The sequence below is a fragment of the Cyprinodon variegatus genome, unplaced genomic scaffold (genome assembly GCF_000732505.1).
Source record: "Cyprinodon variegatus isolate N-32 unplaced genomic scaffold, C_variegatus-1.0 Scaffold399, whole genome shotgun sequence".
In the NCBI taxonomy this organism is placed as follows: domain Eukaryota; kingdom Metazoa; phylum Chordata; class Actinopteri; order Cyprinodontiformes; family Cyprinodontidae; genus Cyprinodon; species Cyprinodon variegatus.
The window spans coordinates 445,552-460,772 of record NW_015150852.1 but is presented as its reverse complement, the minus strand read 5'-3'; the positions used below and the strand labels follow the sequence as shown (position 1 = coordinate 460,772).

The following is a 15,221-nucleotide window of genomic DNA, read 5'->3' as shown; positions in this document are numbered from 1 at the left end:
CCAAATCAAACATCCTTCTCTCCATGACTACACCCAGAGATCCTGTCCATGAAAACAACCGGGATCAGTAATTAGAGACAGCGGAGATAATTGAAAAAAATCTTATGGTTTCAACAAAAACTCTGTCATTTAACAGATTAAATTTAAAAAATAATATTAAGCATTTTAATGAGAAATTCAATGTGAAATAATGGAGAAAAAAAAAGCAGATATCCTCATTATTGTGCCAGGGCATTTTAACATAGCAAGATGCATCTCTGTATCACTGCTAAAAGGGATTCCTTTTTTTAAGCTAATCAAAACATCGGAGTCTAAACTATTCAATGTTAACTGCTCTTGATACAGGAAGGTAAAAATGTCTCAAAAGGAAAAAGGTATGCTGGAATGTTTTACACAGAAAATAATTGAAATTAAAAAAAAAAGTCAAAACTCTGATCTAGACCTCATTATACAGAGAGACCAAGCTTTACTGCTACTCAGGGAAAAATGGCGGTCAGGGTTTCATAAAGTTCCCAGCCTTCTTGATTAACTTTAGAAATGCGGCATATGAAACAAAACGCTCCAGCCAATGGCGCTGGGAGATCTAGACTTAAAACCTTATGATATTTAGTGGTACTATCAAGAAGACGATAAAAGTGAGGATGAAAAATCTCTTAATGACCTTTTTACAGTGTTTCTTAGGTAACTGTATGGCTGTGACTACATGCCACGCCGATTATAAGCCCACAATCACAGATCATGCTTTTAAAAAAAACACAAATTTGAAAATAGGCTAGTTACATAAAGTGTGAATATTATCACAACACAAATACTGAATATAGTCACTTAATCGCCAATCCTATGATGTTGTTAAACATCATTCATATTAATTCATTCTTTATGCGGTCAATCTAAATTTTTGTGATATGATAAACGATCACCCTGATCAACAATTAATGGCAGTCGGACAAGAAATTAGGAAAATAATTTTTTTTTTTTAATGTGGGAATCCTTCCCCCATTGAATACATATATTCAAATAAAAGGCTGGATTAAAACCAAACGATAGTGTGATAATATGCTATATTACGGAAAGAATGAAGTTTTGACTTTAAATATATGAGAAGAAGCCCTACTTGTTCATGAGGTCGAAGCCTTGGTCGGACAGCAGGGCTCCAAAGCGCTTTCGCAGGTTATTGTAGGGGTACTCTGTGAAGCTCATCTTCTTCACAGCAGGTAATTCACTGTAGCCTGGCCAGATCTTCTCACTTGGCGACCCCAAATCCTACAGTTAACACATTCACAGACACTCATGTCAAGTATTTCGCTTTCAGCAGGAATAATAGATTGGTTTGAAGATGTTTAACTTCAGTTAGAGAGCAAATTTCCTTTTCAGGAGATATGAAATATATATGTATTATTTTATTCATTTAATTCATAAATGGGTATATGATTTTATAATGTTTATGGAAAGCTTTTAAGTCAGTTTTCTGCCAACAGCTCCCCCCAGAGAGGAACCGATGAACTACAGTCTTGATACTAAATTAAAAAAAGAAAATCGGCACACTTAATTTATAGACAGTAAACAAGGTAATATTGGTCTTTTTCGTGGCTGTTTAGTTTAAATTTGAAAGGCAAATAACGGTATTCACCTTGTAAATCTTGTTAATTTGGTCGATTTCAGACTTTCCAGGGAAAAGAGGTTTCTGGGTGAGGAGCTCGCCAAATATGCAGCCCACTGACCACATGTCCACAGCTGTAGAGTACTCCTGTGGAGAGAAGAACAAACAGAGTAGTAATCCACAGAAACATCAAGTAGACAGTCTGCCTGGCAAAATCCTACCGCAACACACAGAGAGAGAGGATGTTCTCTGATAGCTTCCTGGGCCTCTGCCGTCTGGCTGAATAAAGCCCACACTCTACAACTCCTGCAGCAACTTGAGGTATTTAGTGACTTACGAGCCAAATGCTTCACAGATGTTGTCTTTTAATGGAAATATATCTCAGAGTCTAACAGTCCAGATGATGCAATCGGCTCAGACGAAGTTCATCACCTTCATGTTTGCCATGTTAGCTGCTGCTCAGGTATTTCTAACCAACCCCAGGGGTTTGAGAAGGCAGTGTGAAATTGAAATCTCACCTTGGCTCCAAGCAGCAGCTCTGGAGATCGGTACCACAGGGTCACGACAACAGGAGTGTACTGCTTGAGGGGAGAACCGTACTCCCGCGCCAAACCAAAGTCCCCGATCTACAGTACAGGGAGGAACAGGGAAAACTGTAAGACTCCAGTGCTTTGGCAAAGGTTGGTGTCATGTGTTTAGATTTCCCAGAATGCATCTATATCAAGTCAGATCATTTAACAACTGTGGGAATTATTAGATTTAATATCAGGTTGGATTTATAGTTAAGCTGACAGGTGTCTACAAGTTACAGATTTGTTTTTGACATGAAAACAATTTATATTAATGTTTATTTTGACTATAAGCCTCAGAATGTTTTTCCCCTGAAACTTATTTACCACAATTGTTATTAATGTATTTCCCCAGTGGGCTAAAAAACAGTTTTTCTTTTTAATCATGTCCACAGACGTTTGGCTGCAGCAGTGTTGAACAGAAACTTATATTTCTGTCAATATGATTGCTTTTTTTTTTTTTTACCAATGCAGTTGCAGCATTACTGGCTGCAATCATTTTTTTAATAGGAGACATATGCTTTTAAATCCTTCATTTCAGTTTCTTTTAAAAATGGTAATTCATAAGTCTATATCCTCATTTAGACGTTTTGGGACTGAACATTATGATGATTCTAAAAAAAAAATGGAAAAAGTACAACTGTAGGGATTGAAAAATATGACTCAAACAGAATATGAAGATTGAGATTAAGGTATCCAAGCAAACAATAATGTACATTTATGGGCCAAAAGTGTTGATGTAGCGCCATATGGCCTCTTTAAAGGGACTTCCTCACATTTTAAGCAAGAAAAAATAACTGACAGGGTTTTAAAGATTTATCCTAAAATCATCTCCAAGCTGTGACAAACTGAAAAAGAATCCCATAATTTCAGAGTAAATTATCAGCATGAACAGAGTTTTAATAAATAAAGCCAAGGAGATGACCTCACATATAAGGCTCCGCATTTCTTCCTTGTAAAAAACTACTGCTTCAAATCTATTTCATTATTATAACAAAATTATATTTAAATTTTATCAATTAACATATTACTTCAAATAAAGATGCTTTATTTATTTTTCATAAACTCATTTATTTATGACACTTACAATGTTAAATATGAGGGAAAATATTTTAGGTAGGGTAGAAATGCAAGATAAAATAAAAACAATGTACAGACATATTTCCATTTAACCCATTATCAAGGAGGTGATCAAATTTGACACTTTGGAGGTAAAAATTAGCAGCTGATCAAATATAATGAAAACCATTTTGTGCTCCAGTAGATAAGTCCATGCAGTCACAGTGAGGCAGTTAAACACACCAATATGTAGACAGATAGGGCTGGGTACCGAACTTCGGTTCTTTTATGGTACCGACCGAAATGCTTCGGTTCTTCAGAGTATCGAAACTTGCCTCGTCTTTCGGTACCAAGTTTCGGTGATTGGCTGTAACACTTAACGTGATTGCGTCATCCAGGAAAAATACACAGGTGGTCATGCCTACAGCCAGGGTTCCTGTGTATCTGTTGTGAACTGGTTGTGTGCGGCGGAACCCCTTTAAAATGCCCCCCAGGTCAAAAGTGTGGCTTCACTTTATTAAGACTGATGCCAATAGGGCGCAATGCAATACATCGTGCACGGAAATAATTTAAGAGCAGAAAGTTGCTCGGTGTTTGACTGCAAGAAGAGCGGACCGCAGCCAGCGCGACCATCCTCCTCTCAGCAGCCCGTGGGCAGAGCAAAGCCAGAGCGGAGTGAATCATGCTGCTTTCAAACTGGATGCAGCAGGAGCAGCAAAATCGCGTCTGCTGCTTCCTTTTTTGCTGCTTGTACCAGTTTCTGACGCGCGGCTGAAGAAGCTTTGCTGCTCTGGCTGCGCGGTGCAAAAGTGTGGGCGGAGCTACTCTATCCTTTTTCTGCCTTGCAGCTATATTTGCTGTGATCAGTGGGAATAAAGTAGTTTTATTATGTTTTTAAGTGGGAAAATCCACCTTAAAACTTAATCAGTGCAGTCAGTTCATCCTGCCTTCCAATATTTCTGTCGGAGCCGCTCAGACCCCCACATGTCAGACATGGTAATTTTTCTAAAGGAAAACTGCTAAGTAAAAATGTCCTCACAATGTGACAGTGCATATTAGACACTGATTTTTTTTTTTTTTTTTAATGTAAGAGGAAAAATGTAAATGGAAAAATCAGAGCTTAAAATAAAACTCAAGATTTGTACTTCTTTATGTTGTGTAATTTTCTTTTATTTTCGAATTGATATTATAAAACTGGTATCGAAAAAAGTATCGTTCAGGAACCGGTATCGAAGTGAAGGTATCGGTATTGGTACCGGAACCGAAAATTTTTGAACAATACCCAGCCCTATAGACAGAAGCCCTGCCTCACCTCAGGGAGCAGCAAGCAGCTTAAAGAAAAAATGAGGGTAGCTTTTCTATTGTTTCTAGCTCATTAATAAGAACTTGGGACTATTTCTAATCTTAAACTAGAATTTTAAGCCCGGCCTCATTAGGTAGTAATCAACTGCTCCATCCTGGAAATAACATCACAAAGAGGTAGCCATGGAAAGAAACCACGGTCAGCTGGCATGAGAAGAATCAAACACACAGCTGCAGAAATCAAGAAGAGGGCTCAACATTAACAACCATTTTAAAGGAAAATGCTTTAAACTTTAACTAGAAATATCTTATTAATTTCATCCAATTTGAAAAGCTAAAAGAAAAAAAGACACCCAGTAATAGCTCAGTTTAATGGGTACCTCTTTGTTTTCACCACAGTGGTGTTCTGGGGTAAGTTTCCACCAATACTAAATGAAGCATTAACACAAGGGAGAGAAAAAAAAGCAACTTTTTTTTCTCTCCCTTGTGTTAATGCTTAATCTTTGCAAATTTCATTAAGGAATTGCAGCCATGACTGAACTCAGATAATAGGAGTCCTAGCCGATGAAGTTTTTAATGAGGCTTTTAATAAACTTAAACCTTAGAGATTAATAATTACGTTTAAATCAGGACATTTAAGCCATACGACCACGTTATTGCCTTTTCTTCGACCGCATTAATCCACCACATACAGTTTCATTTTAGGGTGGTAGCTTGGAACTGCAGCACCAGTTTACCTTGAGGATTCCCTTATGGCTCAGCAGCAAGTTAGACGTCTTGAGATCCCGATGGAGGATCCAGTTGTCGTGGAGATGTCGGACTCCCCGAAGCAGCTGAAGCATAAGTGTCTTTATTTCACCTAAAAAAAAAAATAAAAAAGAGTAACACACTGTAAGTATGCTTCTGGTAAAAAAACAAACACATTTTTAAAAATAAATGACTAAAGAAGTAATTCTCTACTTTTAAACATAAAGGAATGTTACACCATATTACCAGGCAAGAAGGGCTGCTTCATGGTTTCCATTAGACTCTTCAGGTCATGCTCTACGTAGTTCATCACAATGTAGATCTTATCCATATTGCTTCCAACTACTATTTCCTGCCATAAATGAACAAAACAATCAGAACGTCATCATTCTACAAATATCACAAAAAGCAAATATTATTGCCCGAACGTGACGTCAAGTTGTCTCACCCTGACTGTGACGATATTTGGATGCTGGGCTTTGAGGATTGTGTTAATCTCTCTTAAAGATGTGATGGGAAAGCCTTCCTTCTCCTTCTCCATCTTCAGTCTCTTCAGGGCAACAATCTCATCTACAAATATAACAGCATTGATCTCACACAGGCCTGTTTTAAAACTAGGAGAATGAAAACACACCCAGCAGCTCATTCTCATACCGGTCTTCTTGTCCTTTGCTCGGTAAACCACTCCATAGGTTCCCTCCTCTATTCGGTTCAGACACTGAAACTCTTCGACACTCCGGCAACCCTGAACACAGCGTTACAATCATAAGATAATAAAAAACCATTAATGAAGACAACCAGCATGCGCTTCCCCTAAGCTGACTGAATGCTTTATGCTGCCCTGCAAGGCTTTAAACCTGGGTTTGAATGGAGGCAAAGCCATTCTAAAGCACATATCAAGGTGTTTATTTTGAGCCTGGATCCATATTTATTTTTGATTATGGTCATGGTGGAGAATCCTGCTTCACAGCAGCAGGTTGATCATCTTTGAGCACGCCATTTCACTTTTCTTTCACCAGTTCACCAAAGCCTTTTCAGCAGTCCATACTTACTCTGCTTTCATTTTCTCATCTTCTCCTTCTTTCCCATCGCCCAGCTTGCCACAGGTTTGCCTGCTGTGTCTAAAAGTAGCAGCAGCAGTAACCCAGACTGACAGCCGCTCATTGGCTAATTTGTATCACGTGTAGCCTGGTCCCAGGCGCCCTGGAGGACCGTTACCATATTAACAGGAGAAGCAGCGCAAGTAAAGCTAGACCCTGTCATTAGACAACATGCTGTAATTTATAAATGTTCTAAATCAGGTTGGTTCCGGATTAGCCAGCAGGTGGGTCCGGATCCGGACCACGGTCCCTTAATCTGTGACCTCTGGTCTATATGTTTCATTTTTTAATGGATATGTGCTTAAGCTGCAACTCTCATCCATTCTATGTGGGGCAAATATGCTATTACCGCCACCTATAAAACTGGAGGGGAGAATTTATTTTATTTAGTTAAATAGTGATTATATCACAAATACAAACAATGAACCAGCTCTACTCAAAATATCACAAAATATAAAAAAGGAACTCTGTAAAATAATTCAAAGTATTCATTAATATTTTACCTGAATCAAAACTATAGAACATTTTTAATATTATCAAATTCAGGGAGAAGATGTAAGAGGCCCACAGAGCTGATGTGGTGATTAATAAGAGAGGCAGTTTGTGAATTATCTAAGTGCTACATTTTCAGAGAAAAAACCCCCATAACATTCGTTTAAAGATTATGTCTAACTTATATTTACATCCTGCTGTGTAATCTAGGGGAGAATCACTGGAAACTTTGCTCATGCATAATTCAATTAGTGGGGAAACACACATGTTGATCTTGCCTCTCCTCTGACCTCAGGCAGTCTGCTGCACTGGGAGCCAATCAGCGCCAAAGCAGCTGCGCTCGCTGTTTGCCCAATACAGTGAGCTCAGAGAATAGTCGTCAACAACACAGAAATAAATAACTATTTTCATTGCACTTTGCTTTTAGAAAAATAAAAGTTGCTAGAGGGTCTTAAAAGTCGTTAGCTGGTTGACAACAGTGTTAGAAGAGAAGAAGCGAGGCAAAGATGTGAGCACAACGTAAGCCCCGCCCATTAGGCCCATTGGGTATTTACGCCAAAGTCCTGAATCGATTCGATTCCTATAGTTCTAAATCGATTAATTTCAATTTGATCTGTTTTTACAACAATGAAAGTGGTTCAACTGTGTTTCAAAATACTCATGTATTTTATTTTTTCTTATCATATTAAACACAAAGTGCAAACTTGTAAATCGCACAGTTTAAACTTGAGATGTAAACAAAACTGTCTCAAAAGTGCAAACTTGTTTGTGAAAAGTAAAAAAAGTGAAGCCTCACTCGAGCGAGCAGACGTGACACAGCAGACATGCATGAGCTGCTTTATCTTCACTGCACAAACCATATGTGCAGCGTTGTCTGTATCAATTACAGGGTGTTTGCTGGTCAGCCCCCATTTGTTAATGTCTTCAGTCAACCCATTGGCTATATTTGCAGTTGTCTGGCTTGAAGTAATCTTGAGTGCATCTTTCCTGCTCATTTGAATGTGAACGTCACGCGCGTCACTATAAAACTAATCGATCTTATTCCCTAGACATCGATTTTGCAAAAATGTAAAGGAATCGATTCAAAATCGATTAAATCAAATTTTTTACCCAGCCCTACCGCCCATCGTTTCTTCATTGGTGCAGGTTTGCAGCTAGAAACTTAACAGCCTCATTCACAGGAGAAGGAAAGCTGAGTAGTATTTCAGCAACGCAATGGAACAAAAAAGACAGATGGGATCTTATGACGATTCTTGGGGATTACTGTAAAATTAAAGTGAAAGTGTTTTTGGGTCAGACGTTTTCCTGGAAGGGTTGAAACCTGATGCATCTCCTGGTTTGACTTGATAATGTTCTTTATTCCACATCTAAAAAGTCTCTAAATATCCTACGTTTACATTTTACAAGCCCATCACTGACGTCGCTTGCCCCAGTATCACTATAAAGGCTTTTGTTGGGAATTCTGAAAGCTGTGATTTCAGTGGAGCCAACAGAGGGACAATCTGCTGCTGAGACTCACCTGCAGAGCCGGCAGGTATTTGGGCAGCTCCTTCTTCAGCTCCACCGGTGAAACTGGAGGAGAATCTGGGATGTAGTTCTCCTCGGGCGTAGCGGAGTGGGAATGAGTTTGGGACTGAGGGGTGGGTAAGCCCTCTTTGCCTTCTTCCTCCTCTTCCTCTTCTTCATCTTCCTCCTCCTCCTCTTCCTCCTCTCCACTCTCCTCAGAATCGTGGTCGAATCGGGATTCTGGAACTGCGACAGAGATGGTGATATTAGTCGACTCGTGAGGGTCTAGAATTCACAAATTACTTGTTCAATCTTTTGCTTCTGTAGCTGAATTTCTCTGTCTTTAGAGGAGGTGCTCTAAATTAAAGTCTAACCAAACATTACGGTTAGGGCTTAAGAAATAAATCATCAATCAATTATTGAAATGTTCCTCAACTAATTTAGTAATTGATTAATCCTAAAATGGAGTATATAGACTCTAAACCTACCTTTAGCTGACAGAGCGACCCACTTAGAGCAATAAATATACCAAAATTGATACAACATATGTAAACACCGCATTTAAGATAAAAAAAAATTATAATTTTTGTCTGTCAATATGCTCTATTCAAAATTCCTCAAGTGGAAAAGTTTTAGTTTCACCTCGTTAAAATTTGCAAAAATCTTCTTAAAGGAACCTTTGGCTATAACCGACAGATTAATCGATTTGCAAAATAATTGTTAGTTGCAGCCCTAATTACGGTACATCGCACTGACTTAACTTTAATAATTAAATAAAATAATTAAATAGTAAAGCTTAAATAAAATAAATAAAGATTAGATAAAATTAAGATTAAATAAATAAATCATAATTCAGGAAATATTTAAAACTTTTCTAAAATCATAAGCAAATGAAGTCACTTGATGTTGGACTATACGGGTTTTTTTCATTAACTGTCAAAATATTTCCACCTAAATAATTATCCAGATGAATAAGTTGTAAGAAAAATGGATCTTCAGTTTGCCTCTCAGGGTTAACTATCTTACTCATTGTAATGATGTGACAATTCATTTTTTTTAAGTCTGTATTATAGATCAATCCATATCTCAGTTATAATTTTATTATTATTTTCAGAGGCATAGATATGCAGTTTTATCAATTTTTCAAGACTTTTGATCACCCAGAATCTGAAGAGCAAACTACATTTAGAGATTTAAAGCTACAAAGGTTTCCCTCATTCTAGATTGGATCTTTTTTATTTCCTTGTATTTTCCAAACTCGGTTCAAATTAACTTAAAAATGCAGTTATAATAAGTTACAAAGGGTTTGTGGGGTTTTTTTGTCAATTCCTTACAGCAGACCCCCCAATTTCAAGAAGACAAGCAGCCCGCTGCTCTTTGTTTATCATCTTTGTAACATTAGGTTTCATCTTTTGCTCTTTTAAGTAAAATCATCTCATGTAAAGATGATATTTTGCTTTCAAAACACTTAAATCTGAGGATGTTCTTTAAAGAAAAAATAAAACAAGTTTTTCATTACTGAATTAAGCATATTGATAGAGGCATTTCCAAATGACTGGTAGCATAGTCCTCAATGAAACTCAGCTCCTACTATCTGTTATTGATCCACTACTGATACGTTTATGAGCTGCACACCCAAGTGAACCTCACAGCCATGCTTTTTACATACAACCTTATTAGTTATCTGCTAATTGCACAGCTTGAAAACAAGTAATACACTTTAAACTGTGACACTTGTTTTGTTGATTTAATATTTTTTTGTCTTTAAAAAGAGATTTGAAGAATAGGTAGACCAACAAAGCACTGGTCAAAATATTTCATGTCAGAAAGGTTAAAATCATTAAGTCTGAGGAAAAAAACATTTTTAGACAGACTAGCCGTTTTATTTGGGTAATTATGCCCATTTAAACGGTAGAACCTGATTATATTTTGTTTTCTAGTCCATACACAATCTAATCCGAGAGTTAAATTTTGTGCATGTAAACATCACTAATGTTAACAACCCTGCCTGTGAAATCCCTAGTTTAAATTCAAATAAAGAGAAATGGACCTCAAAAAGAAGCTGTTGAAAGATTCACATCATTTTTAAAAGTTCAATATCTTCATATTTCTCTATAATTACTTCCAAAAAGTAGCTAATACGTCGGTGAGCTACCAACCTGCAGGTATGTGCTTTCCATTTTCCCGCTCTTCTTCAAATTCTTCCTCTGACTGCTCTTCCTCGCTTATATCCTCTGAGAAGCAAAAGTTTTTGCATTAATCACGGTTGTTATTAGACATGCCTAACATTTAGAGAAGGAAGTTTAATATATTTCACCAGCACTCTGCTCAGACCGCCCCGAGGCCGAGGCAGACTCCTCCTCTTCCTCCCCTTCCTCCTCCTCACCCTCACTCTGGCTGCTGGACTCATCTTGGCCTTCTTCCTCATCATCTTCCTCCTCCTCTTCAGATCCCGACCCTGATGCTAAACAAGATAGAAAGATAGCAAATGCAAAAAAAACAACAAACAGACGTGAGTGAGTTTGACTGATAAAATGAAAGTACCAGTGAGTGATATCAGATTTATTTACTTTTTTGTTCATGTTAAAGGGTAATTATTAAATTTCTTTTAATAAAAGGATGAATAACTTGGGTAGGATTGCAGAAGCTAGAGGGCGTTTGCTATGTGCAGCTTACCCATGGAGGATTCTGCTGTGCTCGTCTTCCTTTCAGCATCACTAATGTCTTGGAGGTCTGAAAGCAAGTCTTGAATATCGGGCCTCTCGTCTTTTGTTGCTAAATAGAAAATTAAAATCAATCTAAATGCAAATGATACAGAAAGGATTTTCTCTCAAGGGCTCAAAGGTTTTATACCAAACTCACGTGGAAGCCTCCGCGGCTCACTGTGCTCGGACCTGTCCCGGGAGCCGCGGGTTGGACTGCGACTGTGGTGAGCTGGTTTGATCTTGTCATCGTACTCATCAGGCAGCATGCGATGGTGAGATGGCACTGAGAATTTAAAGATTTAAAATGCAGGTTAACAGAGTTTTATGACTAAATCTGTTGAGTTATTTCCATTACAACAATTTCCCCATTGTGGGACAATAAAAGTATTCACTACTTTTTTACTTTTCTACTCTATTAGCAGAGATGGGGGGAAAAAAAAACAAAAAAAAAACAAACGCTTTTTTACCTAAAATCAGACCCCTTTGAGCTTCCATTCTCTGTCTTTAACAAAAACATGCTGGATTTATAAATGCTGTGACTTTCTTGAATCTCAGTTTTATGGAGATCCCCACAAAACATAAAGCCTGAGATTTTTTTGTAACATAAGATATTTAAGCTCCATTTTTGGTGAAATAAGCAAAATCACAGTTCAGAAAAGCTGTAAAATTTCACCTTTGGTTCTAATGTAACGGGTTTTATCACCTGGAGGGTCACAAATTATTCAATTACCATGAAAGAACAATAATAACACATGGAAAGAGACTAACTTTCTCGTCGAGTCCCTCTTTCTTTGTGTCGATCGTCCACCCTTCTCTCTCTGTCTTTGAATTCCCGCTGATCCTTCTGTTCTCGAATCTTTCGGTCTCGCTCCCGCTGGCGCTCCTGCTGTTCCAGACGGTCCCTGTCGTCGGAGAGGACGAATGATACGAATAGTTTAAACTAATAGGAAAAGCAGGAAACTCTGCACCACCAAATGGGTTTGTCTGGTTCAGAGATTTTTAGGGAGTGAATGCACAACTACAGCAAAACTGGAAGGAAACACTGAACTCAGGGGGTGGGCAATATGGTAGATATATAGAATAACTTTTAGAACAGAGAAATCCAGATTTCAGCACAATTTCACGACAAAAAAAGCATTAAAATTAAAGAAAAATCCTAATGGAAAATAAAGAGCAGAGTATGTCTAAACAGATTCTGAAAATTGTACAAATTTAACTCGTTGGAACAACTGATATTTAATTGATACGCTGGAATAGTTTGTACTTAAAATAAACAGTTTCAAACTGTTTTGTCAAACCTCAAACATTTAATTTGAATTTAAAATAGAAACAACTCAGGGAAAGATGAACATTTAAGGGATCACGACAATAAGAAGTTCTTTAAATTAATTATTCTGAGCTTAAATCAGATATCTTTTAATTAATCATAAATGTTACCATTGATATTATCCTTATGGTGGCATGGTAGTTAACCATGTAACATTGCTTCCTATGCTCTGAATCTCTCACAAACAAACTGAGAATGTTTCTTTTTTCTTTAACAACATAAAATAGTCTTTCATCCCCAGGGCTCAGGCTGTTCTGATGATATTAAGCCTTTTTAACAAGCAAAAATTATATTTTCTTAGTTTAACTTTCAATTAAACTGAATTGTTAAGGTTTGCTGTATCAATGCTACAAAAAAGAAGCATTTTGATTTTCCTGCCAACTAAAGGCAGATCCCTAAAAAACAATGTAGATAATAAACAAAACCTCACAAGTGGATAAGTTAAAACAGACTAACCAGACCAATCTGGAGCCGGCAAACACCCACCTAAGTGTTTACTTACTTAGCCTTAGGCGCTAGAGACCTAGGAACAGCTGGAGGAGGAGAGTGTTCTTGTAGTATTCTTCTGTGTGTAATGAGGACAAAATATCTTCAATTGCATTTGTTGGACAATCAAAACAAAACAAACAAAAAAACTGAGTTTTTAGTAGCACCGTACGCAAATATGGCTTTAAAGATCCTTATACTCTAAAACTGTTCCATTTACTATTCAATGATCCACAGTAAACATTTAAAAGAGTAATTATTTCATTCCTGTTAAAAAGGATTTATTAGGCTGAAGGAAACGGAGGAAATAGGAACTGATGCATCTGAGCAGTGCATGGATTGTACGCCACTACAGCTCTGCTTTGGGAATTCCTCAAACTTTAATATTTTCATATCGCCCACCCCAACTCTAATTTAAACCAGATCTGCTTTCCTACCATCACATGAGGAGCTCTTCATTACTGCGCTCACCTCTCTCTGCGAGAATGAGCTCTGGCTTGTTCCCTTCGTTTCTGCCTCTCCCAGTCTCTTCGGGCTTTATCTTCTTCCCATCGGCGCTTCCTGCGGTCGCTATCTCGCTCTTTTTCTTTGTCTTTGGCTCGTACGTGTTTTCCCCCTGCTTTAATACTTACAATCAAAAGAGAGAACAAGCAAAACATTTCTGTCTGAAAACCAATCAAATGTCTGACCTCCTTCGGCAGAGTGGCTGCGGTGACGTCTTTTATCCTTTCTCTTCTCTTCCTTTCGGTGGTGGGATTTTTCCTTCCTCGCTACCTGCTGTGGGGGCTTGATTGCTAAAGATTCATCTTCATCTCCTCTACCAGAAACGCAACATAAACGCTGTTAGATATAACAACCTTCACTATAAACAAAAGTACAAAAATAATTATTTCAGTTACCTGTCCTCTGTTGAGTCCTCCCGTACGTACGGGGAATTACGAATTGTTATTTCCATTCTTTGATCTCGTAGTTCTCCTTCCTCCGGAGTGTCTCGTTTCGGTTCCCGATCATTCGCCTGTGGAACAACGCCGTGGGAGAACTGGGAAAAACAAGAAGGTCACCATTAGGGATCAAATCTGAAACAATAATCATTAAATGATCATAGCTAATCACTACAACAAGGTTAAATTAGATTTTAGCAACACATCAATTACTGAAACCCACTATAATGACTTGAATTCACAGTTTAGTTTTGATCATCATCACAGCATGCATGTTTTTTTCTTGAAGACACTTTACATTTTTCTGCCGCTTAAGATCGGTTTTCTCTTCTAATTCTCTTCTGCGCTTTTTTTCCTGTAAGATTTCGTCAAGAGTTTTAACTTTCCAGGTCTCCTTTTTGTCCCCCATCAGCATCCACTCGCCTCCACCTGGTTCACATGACAAACACAGACATGAACAAAGGTTTATCAGTAGTACAGGTAGTGCACATTACTTTTATGAGCCAGAAAACATCCATTTAAGGACACCAGACACTTTAATTAAGCAGTGCTAATTACATGAGCAGTAGAACTGACTCAAAGGCTTTGATTTAATTTCAGGTCTAATGTTTAATTACCGAAACAATCCCACAGTCAATATTAATAGTAACAAAAATAATAATTTATAATGAAAATATAGAGCCATTTTACCGATTTCTCTGTCTTCAGGATTTTAGGCAATAAAATAAACACAAAGAAACATTTTTTCTGTAAGCTGTGACTCTTACATAACTTAGAATGATTTCTGAAACAATCTAACTCAGCCGAAGCTCTTTCTATGCTTGTGTTTTATATTTTAAAACCATGGTGTGTAAAGTAGGATAAACACCCAAAACTCTAAAAGTGCCAACTTTTAAAACTACAGTTTATTCGTTTGAAAGATCATTTCTTCCAAGCAGCAGTCACCCCAAGCAAAAAGAGTAATAAAACTAACATAACTTCTATTCTAGACCTTCTACAAGCAAACTTAGAGGGAAAAAGAAAATTGAAAATTAAAAAAAATATATGTATAAAGGGATATTTCTCATAAAAAAATATCCAATAATAATAACCCAAGGTTACAATATCTTAAGAATTTTATAAAAATACATAAAAGTATATAACTATGGACACCTGCTAAATACAAAATACGTCTGGTAAAATTTTCTACTGTATTGTTTTACTAAAGTCACATTCACAAATACCCTGAATTCTAAGGGATGTAAAAAGAGGGATTTAGCCAAGCTAAAGGGCTCATCTATTTTGAAAGGTTAGAGATTAAGATTAATAAATCTTAGGGTAAGTTTTAGGGTTAGCAAAATGCTAACACGTTACCAAGCGTTAGCAAACGTTAGCCTTAGCATTAGCA

The 15,221-nt window shown here is 37.4% G+C and overlaps 1 protein-coding gene across 7 annotated transcripts in view; it reads right to left on the bottom strand.

The window, feature by feature from the left end:
- cdk11a (cyclin-dependent kinase 11A) overlaps positions 1-15,221 on the bottom strand; it is a 25,719-nt gene that overhangs the window by 8,842 nt on the left and 1,656 nt on the right. The window contains exons 2-19 of one of the 7 annotated variants that reach the window (XM_015387620.1): positions 14,133-14,263; positions 13,793-13,932; positions 13,583-13,710; positions 13,365-13,512; positions 12,910-12,972; positions 11,849-11,982; positions 11,238-11,363; positions 11,052-11,150; positions 10,693-10,839; positions 10,535-10,609; positions 8,389-8,621; positions 5,932-6,022; positions 5,726-5,847; positions 5,524-5,629; positions 5,268-5,389; positions 2,119-2,226; positions 1,631-1,747; positions 1,115-1,263 (exon numbers count right to left, since the gene is read on the bottom strand). In XM_015387620.1, coding sequence (XP_015243106.1) covers positions 1,115-1,263; positions 1,631-1,747; positions 2,119-2,226; positions 5,268-5,389; positions 5,524-5,629; positions 5,726-5,847; positions 5,932-6,022; positions 8,389-8,621; positions 10,535-10,609; positions 10,693-10,839; positions 11,052-11,150; positions 11,238-11,363; positions 11,849-11,982; positions 12,910-12,972; positions 13,365-13,512; positions 13,583-13,710; positions 13,793-13,932; positions 14,133-14,249 — 2,225 coding nt within the window. In that variant the 5' untranslated portion in view covers positions 14,250-14,263. Of the gene's footprint in view, positions 1-1,114; positions 1,264-1,630; positions 1,748-2,118; positions 2,227-5,267; positions 5,390-5,523; positions 5,630-5,725; positions 5,848-5,931; positions 6,023-8,388; positions 8,622-10,534; positions 10,610-10,692; positions 10,840-11,051; positions 11,151-11,228; positions 11,364-11,848; positions 11,983-12,909; positions 12,973-13,364; positions 13,513-13,582; positions 13,711-13,792; positions 13,933-14,132; positions 14,264-15,221 lie in introns of all 7 variants that reach the window. The other 6 variants (XM_015387618.1, XM_015387619.1, XM_015387623.1 and 3 more) reach the window with 6 other exon arrangements.